General features: G+C 37.2%; 2 protein-coding genes across 2 annotated transcripts; both read right to left on the bottom strand.

Moving 5' to 3' along the window:
• Nucleotides 1-11,222: 11,222 nt before the first annotated feature.
• Nucleotides 11,223-12,371, bottom strand: LOC124372602. Its single transcript, XM_046831006.1, has one exon. It carries the CDS (start codon nt 12,369-12,371, stop codon nt 11,223-11,225), a length of 1,149 nt encoding a protein of 382 aa, XP_046686962.1.
• A 1,831-nt stretch (nt 12,372-14,202) lies between these two features.
• LOC124372600 lies at nt 14,203-15,351 on the bottom strand. The gene has a single exon (XM_046831005.1). It carries the CDS (start codon nt 15,349-15,351, stop codon nt 14,203-14,205), a length of 1,149 nt encoding a protein of 382 aa, XP_046686961.1.
• Between the last annotated feature and the right edge of the window lie 514 nt (nt 15,352-15,865).

Genomic DNA, 15,865 nt, shown 5'->3' with positions numbered 1-15,865 from the left:
GGATCATAAGTGTAGTTGGTGAACATAGTAATTCTTGTAGTGAAGCTATGTAAGGGTTGCCTAATTATACAGTTAAAGAAATAATTGCTGGCTTTATAGAACCTTTACGTAATGGTGAAGAAGGGTTGTTTTTCAAACTGACATTAGGAAAGGTCACCCCTACTTAAAAAAAGAGAATAGAAGACAGGAGCTTGGCCGAAAACTACCGTCCTATTGTGATAGCCCAATTTTTAACAAATTGTTGATCTCTGTTTCCCAACTTGGTTTTTTTTTATTACTTTGTTGATAGAAACTTCTATAGTTTTCAGTTTGGGTTTTAGCCCTAAACTTTCTGCTGCAATGGCTGTTAAAACTGTTAACTGTTGTATGTTAAAGGGCTTTGAAGATAAGTGAGTAGTAGGAAGTAGTTTAATACACCCAAGCCTTTGACAATGTTATCCACAGTATGTTGCAGAAAAAAGATAGAATATTGTGGTACAAGTAACAAGAAGTTACAATTATTTAAAACTTTCCTTTTCAATAGCAAATAAATGGTTAAAGTTAATAATGCTGCATCTGGTTGTCTTAATGTTAATACATAAGGTTTCCCAGGGCTCTGTTTTGGGGCCCTTGTTTCTAGTTTATGTTAATTTTACTTTCTATCTTTATATTATATTCTGATGATACCACTATGATTAGTACTGGTGGAATTAGGATTAACAATCCTAATGGAATTAACAACATCCTTAGAATTAACGAAACACTGGTACTCTGTAAACAAACCATTAATTAATTAATGAGGGTAAAACAGAGAATTTACATTAATAATTCAAATAAATAATGAGGATAAATGCTAGCTTAAACCTGTTGGGATGTTTTATTGATAAAAAAAATTTAAGTGTTTATATGTTGACAACATTTGTAAAAAGCTGTCAAGGGTGACATTTTTGCTTAGAAATCTCAAATTTTGTATCAACTTTGATACACTGCTATTGACATATTATGATTTATTCCATAGCCATTTGTGTTATGGGTTCGTCTTTGGGAAAATTCAAGTTCTGCAAAGAAAGTTTTTGTTTGGCAAAAAAACCATTAGCATAATTGTTGGACTATCTAGCCAGTCTACTTTTGCTAGGTTTCACATTTTGAATCTAGTCTGTATATACATTTTTCAAAATGTCTATATAAAAGAAAACCTACAAATTTGTAACTCACAGTGCTATTATTTATAATCATGACACTACATGTAAAGAAAATCTAATCACACATAATATTAGATTGGAAAAATGTTATATGAGTCACAACTTCCAGCAGCTTAAACTGTATAATAAGCCCCCTGTATTTTAAAAGCATTGCAAATAAAATAATTGTTAAAATAAATGTTGTCCAACTGGTTGAAAAGAAAGGGATTCTGTTCCATTAAAGGAATCATGGACTGTGGGGGATGTTGAGAGTATTTGTATATAATAGGAAAACGTTTTTAATGTTGTATTTTTTGTTGTTTTTCTACATAATTAATATTATTGAGTACTATAAAAGTCTTATTGTACAGTACTTTGTATCATTGACAAGAACTATAGTAATTGTAAAATTGCCTAATGGTCATTAACTTTCTTGATTCAAGAACCTACAATAAACCTGGCAAGAAGAGAAGTGGATTGCAGTTTTAATAGTTATGTTAATGTAAAATGAATCATGCTTAAAATAGTTATTGTACTTAGAGGAAATAAATACATTCTACTTCTACTTCTAATTGATATTCGCACAAGAATCATTTTTTATGTAGAAAGGTTGCCAAAACCATTTCTGACGAGAAATGTATTTATGCTGAAATGTGAAATTAAAAATGTCAAGATCAGTCCAACCAATCATAATGTTGCAGGATTATCTTGTCCACGTATGTTTCTGCGAGCTATTGTATATTAGATTATTTTGAAGCTGGTTTTGTAGCTCAAGCATTACCATAAAGAGAGTACATCTTTAGCTACTCTGTTAAGAACAAAATGATGGAGGAAGCTGCTGGCTGACTTAGTTCGCTGCCTAAGATAATTTAGTTTGTAGCTTGTAGTGTGTATATAAGGACTTTTGACTAGGTAAGATATAGATATATATATATATATATATAGAGAGAGAGAGAGAGAGAGGAGAGAGAGAGAGAGAGAGAGAGAGAGAGACGAGAGAGAGAGAGAGAGAGAGAGAGAGAGAGAGAGAGAGAGAGAGAGAGAGAGAGAGAGAGAGAGAGAGAGGGAGAGAGAGAGAGAGGAGAGAGAGAGAGAGAGAGAGAGAGAGAGAGAGAGAGAGAGAGAGAGAGAGAGAGAGAGAATTTGACAATTTGACAATTTGACAATTTCTTTATTTACCTTGCCCTGATTCGGTCCATTGTTCCGCTCTTCCATCAGGACAGGCATAACATTTACAACTCATTTACAAATTGAGCAGTGGCTAAGGCTAACAGAGTTCAAACAAAACACTGCACACAAAAAAACTAATACTAATAAAAATACCACACAACCAAAATTTTACAATATAGTAATAAAAAGAATTATATTTAATATATTAATCATATAAATATGTTAAATACAAAATATAACACTGCACACAAAACTAATACAAATCAAAATACCACACAACTAAAATTTTACAATATAGTAATAAAAGAATTTATTTTTAACATATTAACTATATAAATACGTCAAATACAAAATATTACAATGCACACAAAATTGCACACACACACAAAAACTAATACTAATAAAAATACCACACAACTAAAATTTTACAATATAGTTATAAAAGAATTGCATTTAATATATTAATGATATAAATTTATGATTCATTTCTAAATGATATATTATCAGCTATAATAATATTATAAGATCCTGGTTCAGGCTGTTTTAGTTATACCTTAATAAAAATTTTTGTTTGAGTCTTTTGTGAAAGATAGCTTCACTAGATGCTTGTTTAATATCATTATCTAGGGTATTCATTAATCTAATTGACTTAACATGAAAAGAATTCGTATAAAACACAGTTCTATGTATAGGATACTGTAAAGTTGTATTTCCAAGTCTAGTCTGCCTAGAATGTACATTTTGCATAGTTATGTATTTTTCAAACAGATATTCAGGTTTTCTTTTACCTAACAATTTATATATTAAAGACAAGACACTGTATTCTAACCTTTCATTTATTTTTAACCATCCTAACAATTTATAATATGGTGTAACATGTTCATCTATTTTTAAATTAAAAATATACCGTATGCACGCATTTTGTGCTCTTTGAAGTTCGTTTATTTCATTATTCTTTAAATCGCACATGGCTGCACAAACATAATCTATAAATGGAAAAACCAATGTCGAAATCAGCCGCTTTTTTATTTCAATTGACGGCTTGAAACACATCTTTTTAAATTGGTATATACATTGGAAAACTTTTTTAACTATATAGTTAACTTGATCAGACCACTTAAAATTATTACTTAATCTTAAACCTAAATTAACAACACATTTCTCATAATTTAATGATTCCTCATTAATTTTTACTGGCACTATATTATTAAAATTAATGTTATTTAAAATTCGTGAATATCCAATAATTATAGGTTTACATTTTGATACATTAAGATGCAAACCATGATTCATACACCATCTATACAAAACTTTTAAATCTTCGTTAATTAATTCAACAGCATTATTAATATTGTCACAATTACTATGAATATAAAGCTGCATATCATCAGCGTACAACATGGTTTTACTAAACACTACCGAATCTCCTATTCTATTAATATAAATGGAAAACAACATTGCTGATAAAGTAGACCCTTGGGGTTACACCGACACTATTCAATTTCCAATCCGAAAAATTGCCTTCAACTGTTTTGACCTTTTGGTATCTGTCACAAAGATAAGCACCAAACCACTTTATTGCATCAAAAACTAAAATTATATGACTCTAATATTGACAGTAAAAGTTTATGATTTACAGTATCAAAGGCTCTAGAAAAATCAAGTAACATTAACACAGTCAATTGCCTTTGATCCATTGCTCTTCTTATGTCATCGGTTACTCTAATCAAAGCTGTTTGTGTGCTAAATGAGGCTCTATATCCAGACTGATATTTATATAAAATATTATTATCATTTAAAAACTTATATACTTGTTGATACACTAACTTATCTAATACTTTACCTAAAACACATAATAAGTTTATTGGTCTATAATGCTTACACTCTACTGGATTTTTTATTTTAAGAAGTGGTAGGACTAAGGAATATTTCCACTGACTAGGATATACACATTTCTCCAATGAATAATTAAAAATATGACACAATACAAGTTTTATCTCTTCAAAAATTAATTTAATAAACCTTACTTGAATACCATCATTACCAACGGCATTAGATGATATATCCATTAATGCTTTGTGTATAACTTCACTATTAACTTGGTCAAACTTAAAACTACCATAATTAGCACTATTTCTTTCTGATTTGTAATAATCTATTAAATCAGTATCAATGCCATTGTTTATACCACAGAAATACTCATTAAGACTATTTAAATCAACTACAGGACTTGGATTACTTTTTGGTTCTTTGCTACTTCCAAAGTTTTTTAAGGCACCCCACACTTTTTTACTACTCTTATCTGGCCCCAACACACTTGAGAAATATTGATTTCTAGCATCTCTCATTACAGTTTTTACTCTATTTCTAATAATTTTATAATTTTCCCATATTTGATAATCTTTAGTTTGTACATATCTTTTATAAATTACATTCCTTTCTTTCATCAAATTTTTTATTCTATCATTTAACCATGGGCATGGATTCCTTTTATTTGACACATTTCTAACACATATATGTTTATTAAATAAGTTATTGAGATTATTTTCCAAATATAGTACTTTATCATCTATGAATTCACTCGTAAAAACATCATTCCACTCTAGAGAATTACAATCTTGTTTCAACTGTTCCAAATTTACATTTTTAAAATCTCTTATAGCAATACTACCCTTACTAGCTAACAGTTTGTTCTTTAAATTTATCTCAACATATATGACATCGTGATAAGACATTCCAGATACATGTAACTGACCAAATTTCATTATTCTAGATTCGTTATTTGTTATTATCAAGTCTAATAAAGAATCAGTATCAGGTCTATGATAAGTCGAATTCAATGGCAAAATATACAAACTTAAATTATTTACAAAGTTTAACATTTGTTCTCTTTCTGGAAAAGATCTATCAGTCTTCAAATCAATATTGAAATCTCCTATCAAAATAACATTATCATAAGAGGGTAACAAATTTCCTACTAATTGATAAAATTCACACATATAACCTGCTTTAGGTGGCCGGTACATAACACACAATAACAACCTCCAATTACAACACAATTCAATTAGTATAAACTCAGGTTTCTTACTATATTTTTTCTCAGATGAGGCAACAACTTTATAACTAATATGATTTTTTATATAAACAGCTACACCTCCTCCTTCCTTATCCTCCCTATCATGACGTATTAATGTGTAGTCATCCATCAAATAAGACACAGATGGAATATTTGGTTTTAAGAAAGTCTCGGATACTGCTATAACATCAAACAGTTTATCATTAAAGGTACTTATAAAAGTATCTCTATGAGCGATAATACTTTCAACGTTTACATGAACTAACTTTAGAAACTTTGTTTTACTATTAAAAATATCCTTTAAATTACTTAAAGACAAAGGCTCTTGATCAAATTCTAAACTACTTGTCATTGATACAACAAATGAAAGTTTTACACCCTATTACTAAAATCACTTTACATAATAAACGTAACCCGAAATAATACATTAGACAAACAAACAAAAATATATAAACACCCATTTTAACACTACACACATAAAAATTAACACCCTGAAACCAGATATGATATCACGCTAATTTTTCTACGTCATCCAAACTGTCGACGACTACCACCCTATCTCCTTGATTTTCCGAAGAAAAATACGTCCATTTTTCACCCAAATAAATGTATATTGTTTTTCTCGTTGGGCTATTCTAGCAGCATTCAACAGCTTGCGCTTATCTTGAGTCAGACTTTCATTTATGTACACAGGTGAGACCTCCCCTCCCATGAACCCAAGGTCACGAGTTTTTTACATTCCGCTTCTTCCGCCGCATCAGAGAGAGAGAGAGAGAGAGAGAGAGAGAGAGAGAGAGAGAGAGGAGAGAGAGGAGAGAGGAGAGAGAGAGAGAGAGAGAGAGAGAGAGAGAGAGAGAGAGAGAGAGAGAGAGAGAGAGAGAGAGAGAGGAGAGAGAGAGAGAGAGGAGAGAGAGAGAGAGAGAGAGAGAGAGAGAGAGAGAGAGAGAGAGAGAGAGAGGAGAGAGAGAGGAGAGAGAGAGAGAGAGAGAGAGAGAGAGAGAGAGAGAGAGAGAGAGAGGAGAGAGAGAGAGAGAGAGAGAGAGAGAGAGAGAGAGAGAGAGAGAGAGAGAGAGAGAGAGAGGAGGAGAGAGAGAGAGAGAGAGAGAGAGGAGAGAGAGAGAGAGAGAGAGAGAGAGAGAGAGAGAGAGAGAGAGAGAGAGAGAGGAGAGAGAGAGAGAGAGAGAGAGAGAGAGAGAGAGAGAGAGAGAGAGAGAGAGAGAGAGAGAGAGAGAGAGAGAGAGAGAGAGAGAGAGAGAGAGAGAGAGAGAGGAGAGAGAGAGAGAGAGAGAGAGAGAGAGAGAGAGAGAGAGAGAGAGAGAGAGAGGAGAGAGAGAGAGAGAGAGAGAGAGAGAGAGAGAGAGGAGAGAGAGAGGAGAGAGAGAGAGAGAGAGAGAGGAGAGAGAGAGAGAGAGAGAGAGAGAGAGAGAGAGAGAGAGAGAGAGAGAGAGAGAGAGAGAGAGAGAGAGAGGAGAGAGAGAGGAGAGAGAGAGAGAGAGAGAGAGAGAGAGAGGAGAGAGAGAGAGAGAGAGAGAGAGAGAGAGAGAGAGAGAGAGAGAGAGAGAGAGAGAGAGAGAGAGAGAGAGAGAGAGAGAGAGAGAGAGAGAGAGAGAGAGAGAGAGAGAGAGGAAGAGAGAGAGAGAGAGAGAGAGAGAGAGAGAGAGAGAGAGAGAAAGGGTTTTCAAGAAGCCACCTGGTGAGATGAAGCTTTAGCGTTCTGGGGTTCTCACTCTTGATGACTTGAGGCAGGATGTTGTAGAATTTTGCCCCTGCATATGATGGTTTTTTTCAAAAAGTGTCCGATGATGAGCAGGAAGGCTAAAGTTTTGGGCATTTCTGGTATTATACCCATGCAGGTCTTGATGTCGAGTCTGCTGATTTGAGGTCGCCAGGACGATGACTTCGTAGATGTAGAAACCCACAACTGTCATCAACTTCAGCTCCTTGAAATGTCCTCTGCAGCTGTCTCTCCATCCCAGCCCAGATAACAGCCTCACTGCTTTCTTCTGAAGAACGAGCACACGTTCTAAGTTGTGTTAGGAAGACGCACCCCACGCCATTATACCATACCTCATATTGCTCTCAAAAAAGGCATGGTAGGCAGTTAAAACTGCTTCAGGCGTGCTAACTGCTTGCGTTCTTCTGAGGGCGAATAGGGCACTGCTGAGTTTCCTGCAGAGAGAATCTATGTGGTCCTGCCAGTTCAGCGAGTCATCAATGATTACTCCAAGATGTTTTGTCGCTCTTACCGCCTGGAAGTCAGGCAAAGCTGAGACTTCTTGTTTCTTGCTTCCAAAGATGATTTGGGTAGTCTTTGATTCATTGAAGACTAAGTCATTGCTCTGGCAGTATTCAATGGCAAGGTTTACAGCTATAAAAGAATTTACTTCAAGGGTTTCTAAAGATTTGTGCGCTGTTAACAAAACCGAATCGTCAGCATACATAACTGTGTGGCTTAAAGGCTCAACGTACTGAGGCAGGTCATTCGTATATAAAATGAAAAGAATCGGGCCAAGGACCGACCCTTGTGGAACACCTCTTTTCACTGGTAGGAGGCTAGACCTAGTCTTAGTCTCAAGACCATTCACCATCTGTCTGATCTCCACAAGCTGCTCACGATCACTGAGGTAACTCTTAAACCACCTCATTGGATCATCCCGAAATCCAAGAAATCTCAGTTTATCAAGTATTAGGTCATGGCCGAGACAATCAAAGGCCTTACTCAAGTCCATAAACATACCAATGACATTTTTGCCTTCATCCATGCTATCCACTATGTGTTCTACCATGTCAACAAGAGCTGTCTGAGTTGATTTCTTGTGAAGGAAGCCATGTTGACTCGTTGTCAAGATATTGTTGTTGTTAAGGTGCTCAAAGATTCTTATCAGGACAATTTTTTCTATAATCTTTGAAAATGTTGAAATGAGCTATATATCGGCCTATAATTTTCAACACTTTGTTTGCTTCCGTTCTTATGCAGTGGAATGACTTTGGCGAATTTCATTTTCTTGGGAGACTCTCCACTTTGTAGGGACAGATTGGTAACATGTACTAGTGGGAGAAGCAACTCACTTTTACAGACCTTTACAATGCTTGATGATATCTCATCTAAACCAGCAGATGGTTTTTACTTTCAGGCCATTTAGGACATCGCTTAGTTCTTTTGGAGAAGTCGGCTTGAGTACTAAAAGTGGAGATTGGATGTAAAGAGGTGTGTTTTGAGTTGCGGGTGATGGACCTCCAGAGGATCTCGAAGGACCTTTATTTAGTGTTTTTTCTGCTATGGTGGCCAAATGCTCATTAAAATAGTTAGATATTAAAGTCGGGTCTTCTACAATATTTCCAGAAATTTTGAGATGATCCAGATTTCCTGCTGATTTTGTCTTTTTCAGGTGTCTCTCATTGTTGATAGTGTTCCAAATGGCTTTGGATTTGTTTGTGGAGTTATTAATATGCTGAGCACTGAAGTTGCGTCTGATAGATTTCAGTTTGTTATCGTAGGTTCTTTTGTGCTGGGTAGCAGTTTGTTTGTCTTCTTCTTTTCCACTCATGATAAATTTTTCTTCAGCCTCAAGAAACTGTTGTTTGAGTGCTCTTGCTTCTGCATCACAGAGTGGTATAGTCTTAAAGTTGTTGTTAATTCTCGATTTTTTTAGGGGACAAACCTTATCTAGAGCTGCTGTAATAATCGAAAGAAAATTATTGTAAGCTTCGTTGGCATCTTCTGTTTTGAATACAGTGTCCCAATTTTCTTCCGCCAGGCAGTGTTTTAGGTTGTTGAGGCTACGATTATTGAGATGTCTTCTGACTGACAATGATGAAGTTTTCTTTCTAACTGGAAGGTTTAGTTTGCATAATTGGCCAGTATGGTCAGAAATGCCAGTGTTGAGAATCTCCACATCCATGTTCTGAATATTTCCACTGTCAACACATACGGCGTCAATTGAAGAGCGTGTATTCTGCGTGACTCTTGTTGGTGGTAGGGGTAACCTTTCCATGTTGTATGAAAGTAAAAGCTCATTCAGCAGACTGCCTTCAGGAGTTTGCTTCAACAAGTCGATGTTAATATCACCAATCATCACCTTTATGCAGTTTTGAGATGGGAGTGTATGTAGCACATTCGTGATGACTTGAAAGGCTTGCGTGATAGCTTGGTTGTTGTTGGTGGGGGGTCTATATATTCCCAGTATGAATACACTGAATTTTTTTAGTAAGTTGGACTGTAACTGCAGACATTTCACATACCAAAGGGATGCTGTGATGTTCAATGTTTATTCCATGTATTTCGCTATCCAATGTTTTGTGCTTAAAGATGGCTACTCCACCCTTTATATTGTCCTCCCTGCAAAAAGAAGAAACCAACTCATAGTTGATTAAACGAGAGAGAGAGAGAGAGAGAGAGAGAGAGAGAGAGAGAGAGAGAGAGATTGAAAATCACAAAGACCTGAAATGGCGTTACAAATTAATACAATTAATTACAACAATTTTCTTGCTTCACAAATCAATTTCGGTTTTGAATAGTGATGAAAGTGTTGCCAGTTCAAAAACTCATTCACACTGTAGAAAGGGTTTTCAAGAAGCCACCTGGTGAGATGAAGCTTTAGCGTTCTGGGGTTCTCACTCTTGATGACTTGAGGCAGGATGTTGTAGAATTTTGCCCCTGCATATGATGGTTTTTTCAAAAAAGTGTCCGATGATGAGCAGGAAGGCTAAAGTTTTGGGCATTTCTGGTATTATACCCATGCAGGTCTTGATGTCGAGTCTGCTGATTTGAGGTCGCCAGGACGATGACTTCGTAGATGTAGAAACCCACAACTGTCATCAACTTCAGCTCCTTGAAATGTCCTCTGCAGCTGTCTCTCCATCCCAGCCCAGATAACAGCCTCACTGCTTTCTTCTGAAGAACGAGCACACGTTCTAAGTTGTGTTAGGAAGACGCACCCCACGCCATTATACCATACCTCATATTGCTCTCAAAAAAGGCATGGTAGGCAGTTAAAACTGCTTCAGGCGTGCTAACTGCTTGCGTTCTTCTGAGGGCGAATAGGGCACTGCTGAGTTTCCTGCAGAGAGAATCTATGTGGTCCTGCCAGTTCAGCGAGTCATCAATGATTACTCCAAGATGTTTTGTCGCTCTTACCGCCTGGAAGTCAGGCAAAGCTGAGACTTCTTGTTTCTTGCTTCCAAAGATGATTTGGGTAGTCTTTGATTCATTGAAGACTAAGTCATTGCTCTGGCAGTATTCAATGGCAAGGTTTACAGCTATAAAAGAATTTACTTCAAGGGTTTCTAAAGATTTGTGCGCTGTTAACAAAACCGAATCGTCAGCATACATAAACTGTGTGGCTTAAAGGCTCAACGTACTGAGGCAGGTCATTCGTATATAAAATGAAAAGAATCGGGCCAAGGACCGACCCTTGTGGAACACCTCTTTTCACTGGTAGGAGGCTAGACCTAGTCTTAGTCTCAAGACCATTCACCATCTGTCTGATCTCCACAAGCTGCTCACGATCACTGAGGTAACTCTTAAACCACCTTATTGGATCATCCCGAAATCCAAGAAATCTCAGTTTATCAAGTATTAGGTCATGGCCGAGACAATCAAAGGCCTTACTCAAGTCCATAAACATACCAATGACATTTTTGCCTTCATCCATGCTATCCACTATGTGTTCTACCATGTCAACAAGAGCTGTCTGAGTTGATTTCTTGTGAAGGAAGCCATGTTGACTCGTTGTCAAGATATTGTTGTTGTTAAGGTGCTCAAAGATTCTTATCAGGACAATTTTTTCTATAATCTTTGAAAATGTTGAAATGAGCTATATCGGCCTATAATTTTCAACACTTTGTTTGCTTCCGTTCTTATGCAGTGGAATGACTTTGGCGAATTTCATTTTCTTGGGAAACTCTCCACTTTGTAGGGACAGATTGGTAACATGTACTAGTGGGAGAAGCAACTCACTTTTACAGACCTTTACAATGCTTGATGATATCTCATCTAAACCAGCAGATGGTTTTACTTTCAGGCCATTTAGGACATCGCTTAGTTCTTTTGGAGAAGTCGGCTTGAGTACTAAAAGTGGAGATTGGATGTAAAGAGGTGTGTTTTGAGTTGCGGGTGATGGACCTCCAGAGGATCTCGAAGGACCTTTATTTAGTGTTTTTTCTGCTATGGTGGCCAAATGCTCATTAAAATAGTTAGATATTAAAGTCGGGTCTTCTACAATATTTCCAGAAATTTTGAGATGATCCAGATTTCCTGCTGATTTTGTCTTTTTCAGGTGTCTCTCATTGTTGATAGTGTTCCAAATGGCTTTGGATTTGTTTGTGGAGTTATTAATATGCTGAGCACTGAAGTTGCGTCTGATAGATTTCAGTTTGTTATCGTAGGTTCTTTTGTGCTGGGTAGCAGTTTGTTTGTCTTCTTCTTTTCCACTCATGATAAATTTTTCTTCAGCCTCAAGAAACTGTTGTTTGAGTGCTCTTGCTTCTGCATCACAGAGTGGTATAGTCTTAAAGTTGTTGTTAATTCTCGATTTTTTTAGGGGACAAACCTTATCTAGAGCTGCTGTAATAATCGAAAGAAAATTATTGTAAGCTTCGTTGGCATCTTCTGTTTTGAATACAGTGTCCCAATTTTCTTCCGCCAGGCAGTGTTTTAGGTTGTTGAGGCTACGATTATTGAGATGTCTTCTGACTGACAATGATGAAGTTTTCTTTCTAACTGGAAGGTTTAGTTTGCATAATTGGCCAGTATGGTCAGAAATGCCAGTGTTGAGAATCTCCACATCCATGTTCTGAATATTTCCACTGTCAACACATACGGCGTCAATTGAAGAGCGTGTATTCTGCGTGACTCTTGTTGGTGGTAGGGGTAACCTTTCCATGTTGTATGAAAGTAAAAGCTCATTCAGCAGACTGCCTTCAGGAGTTTGCTTCAACAAGTCGATGTTAATATCACCAATCATCACCTTTATGCAGTTTTGAGATGGGAGTGTATGTAGCACATTCGTGATGACTTGAAAGGCTTGCGTGATAGCTTGGTTGTTGTTGGTGGGGGGTCTATATATTCCCAGTATGAATACACTGATTTTTTTTAGTAAGTTGGACTGTAACTGCAGACATTTCACATACCAAAGGGATGCTGTGATGTTCAATGTTTATTCCATGTATTTCGCTATCCAATGTTTTGTGCTTAAAGATGGCTACTCCACCCTTTATATTGTCCTCCCTGCAAAAAGAAGAAACCAACTCATAGTTGATTAAACGAGAGAGAGAGAGAGAGAGAGAGAGAGAGGAGAGAGAGAGAGAGAGAGAGAGAGAGGAGAGAGAGAGAGAGAGAGGAGAGGAGAGAGAGAGAGAGAGAGAGAGAGAGAGAGAGAGAGAGAGAGAGAGAGAGATTCAAAATCACAAAGACCTGAAATGGCGTTACAAATTAATACAATTAATTACAACAATTTTCTTGCTTCACAAATCAATTTCGGTTTTGAATCCATGATTAGTGATGAAAGTGTTGCCAGTTCAAAAACTCATTCACACTGTAGAAAGGGTTTTCAAGAAGCCACCTGGTGAGATGAAGCTTTAGCGTTCTGGGGTTCTCACTCTTGATGACTTGAGGCAGGATGTTGTAGAATTTTGCCCCTGCATATGATGGTTTTTTTCAAAAAGTGTCCGATGATGAGCAGGAAGGCTAAAGTTTTGGGCATTTCTGGTATTATACCCATGCAGGTCTTGATGTCGAGTCTGCTGATTTGAGGTCGCCAGGACGATGACTTCGTAGATGTAGAAACCCACAACTGTCATCAACTTCAGCTCCTTGAAATGTCCTCTGCAGCTGTCTCTCCATCCCAGCCCAGATAACAGCCTCACTGCTTTCTTCTGAAGAACGAGCACACGTTCTAAGTTGTGTTAGGAAGACGCACCCCACGCCATTATACCATACCTCATATTGCTCTCAAAAAAGGCATGGTAGGCAGTTAAAACTGCTTCAGGCGTGCTAACTGCTTGCGTTCTTCTGAGGGCGAATAGGGCACTGCTGAGTTTCCTGCAGAGAGAATCTATGTGGTCCTGCCAGTTCAGCGAGTCATCAATGATTACTCCAAGATGTTTTGTCGCTCTTACCGCCTGGAAGTCAGGCAAAGCTGAGACTTCTTGTTTCTTGCTTCCAAAGATGATTTGGGTAGTCTTTGATTCATTGAAGACTAAGTCATTGCTCTGGCAGTATTCAATGGCAAGGTTTACAGCTATAAAAGAATTTACTTCAAGGGTTTCTAAAGATTTGTGCGCTGTTAACAAAACCGAATCGTCAGCATACATAACTGTGTGGCTTAAAGGCTCAACGTACTGAGGCAGGTCATTCGTATATAAAATGAAAAGAATCGGGCCAAGGACCGACCCTTGTGGAACACCTCTTTTCACTGGTAGGAGGCTAGACCTAGTCTTAGTCTCAAGACCATTCACCATCTGTCTGATCTCCACAAGCTGCTCACGATCACTGAGGTAACTCTTAAACCACCTCATTGGATCATCCCGAAATCCAAGAAATCTCAGTTTATCAAGTATTAGGTCATGGCCGAGACAATCAAAGGCCTTACTCAAGTCCATAAACATACCAATGACATTTTTGCCTTCATCCATGCTATCCACTATGTGTTCTACCATGTCAACAAGAGCTGTCTGAGTTGATTTCTTGTGAAGGAAGCCATGTTGACTCGTTGTCAAGATATTGTTGTTGTTAAGGTGCTCAAAGATTCTTATCAGGACAATTTTTTCTATAATCTTTGAAAATGTTGAAATGAGCTATATCGGCCTATAATTTTCAACACTTTGTTTGCTTCCGTTCTTATGCAGTGGAATGACTTTGGCGAATTTCATTTTCTTGGGAAACTCTCCACTTTGTAGGGACAGATTGGTAACATGTACTAGTGGGAGAAGCAACTCACTTTTACAGACCTTTACAATGCTTGATGATATCTCATCTAAACCAGCAGATGGTTTTACTTTCAGGCCATTTAGGACATCGCTTAGTTCTTTTGGAGAAGTCGGCTTGAGTACTAAAAGTGGAGATTGGATGTAAAGAGGTGTGTTTTGAGTTGCGGGTGATGGACCTCCAGAGGATCTCGAAGGACCTTTATTTAGTGTTTTTTCTGCTATGGTGGCCAAATGCTCATTAAAATAGTTAGATATTAAAGTCGGGTCTTCTACAATATTTCCAGAAATTTTGAGATGATCCAGATTTCCTGCTGATTTTGTCTTTTTCAGGTGTCTCTCATTGTTGATAGTGTTCCAAATGGCTTTGGATTTGTTTGTGGAGTTATTAATATGCTGAGCACTGAAGTTGCGTCTGATAGATTTCAGTTTGTTATCGTAGGTTCTTTTGTGCTGGGTAGCAGTTTGTTTGTCTTCTTCTTTTCCACTCATGATAAATTTTTCTTCAGCCTCAAGAAACTGTTGTTTGAGTGCTCTTGCTTCTGCATCACAGAGTGGTATAGTCTTAAAGTTGTTGTTAATTCTCGATTTTTTTAGGGGACAAACCTTATCTAGAGCTGCTGTAATAATCGAAAGAAAATTATTGTAAGCTTCGTTGGCATCTTCTGTTTTGAATACAGTGTCCCAATTTTCTTCCGCCAGGCAGTGTTTTAGGTTGTTGAAGCTACGATTATTGAGATGTCGTCTGACTGACAATGATGAAGTTTTCTTTCTAACTGGAAGGTTTAGTTTGCATAATTGGCCAGTATGGTCAGAAATGCCAGTGTTGAGAATCTCCACATCCATGTTCTGAATATTTCCACTGTCAACACATACGGCGTCAATTGAAGAGCGTGTATTCTGCGTGACTCTTGTTGGTGGTAGGGGTAACCTTTCCATGTTGTATGAAAGTAAAAGCTCATTCAGCAGACTGCCTTCAGGAGTTTGCTTCAACAAGTCGATGTTAATATCACCAATCATCACCTTTATGCAGTTTTGAGATGGGAGTGTATGTAGCACATTCGTGATGACTTGAAAGGCTTGCGTGATAGCTTGGTTGTTGTTGGTGGGGGGTCTATATATTCCCAGTATGAATACACTGAATTTTTTTAGTAAGTTGGACTGTAACTGCAGACATTTCACATACCAAAGGGATGCTGTGATGTTCAATGTTTATTCCATGTATTTCGCTATCCAATGTTTTGTGCTTAAAGATGGCTACTCCACCCTTTATATTGTCCTCCCTGCAAACAGAAGAAACCAACTCATAGTTGATTAAACGAGTGTTACACATTTTGTCAAAGTTTTGGCCGTGCTCTGTAATTACAACTACATGGGGATTCAGAGAATAGAGAAGGTGATTGAAGCGGTCTATTTTGTTACTTATTCGGTCAGCATTTTGGTGGAAGATGACCAAGGATTTTGTGGTTTGGGAGTCTGATCTGATCCCAACCTCACAGTTGTTATGATGATCCATAAAATGGGGTTAAAAGTG

This window comes from Homalodisca vitripennis, unplaced genomic scaffold, assembly GCF_021130785.1.
Source record: "Homalodisca vitripennis isolate AUS2020 unplaced genomic scaffold, UT_GWSS_2.1 ScUCBcl_3638;HRSCAF=9292, whole genome shotgun sequence".
NCBI lineage: Eukaryota > Metazoa > Arthropoda > Insecta > Hemiptera > Cicadellidae > Homalodisca > Homalodisca vitripennis.
Note: the sequence above shows the minus strand (reverse complement) of the source record. Positions and strands in the feature narration are given on the sequence as shown.

Coding starts and splice junctions, on each gene's coding strand:
- LOC124372600 (XM_046831005.1), bottom strand. CDS start 15,351: ATGATTGGTGATATTAACATCGACTTGTTGAAGCAAACTCCTGAAGGC.
- LOC124372602 (XM_046831006.1), bottom strand. CDS start 12,371: ATGATTGGTGATATTAACATCGACTTGTTGAAGCAAACTCCTGAAGGC.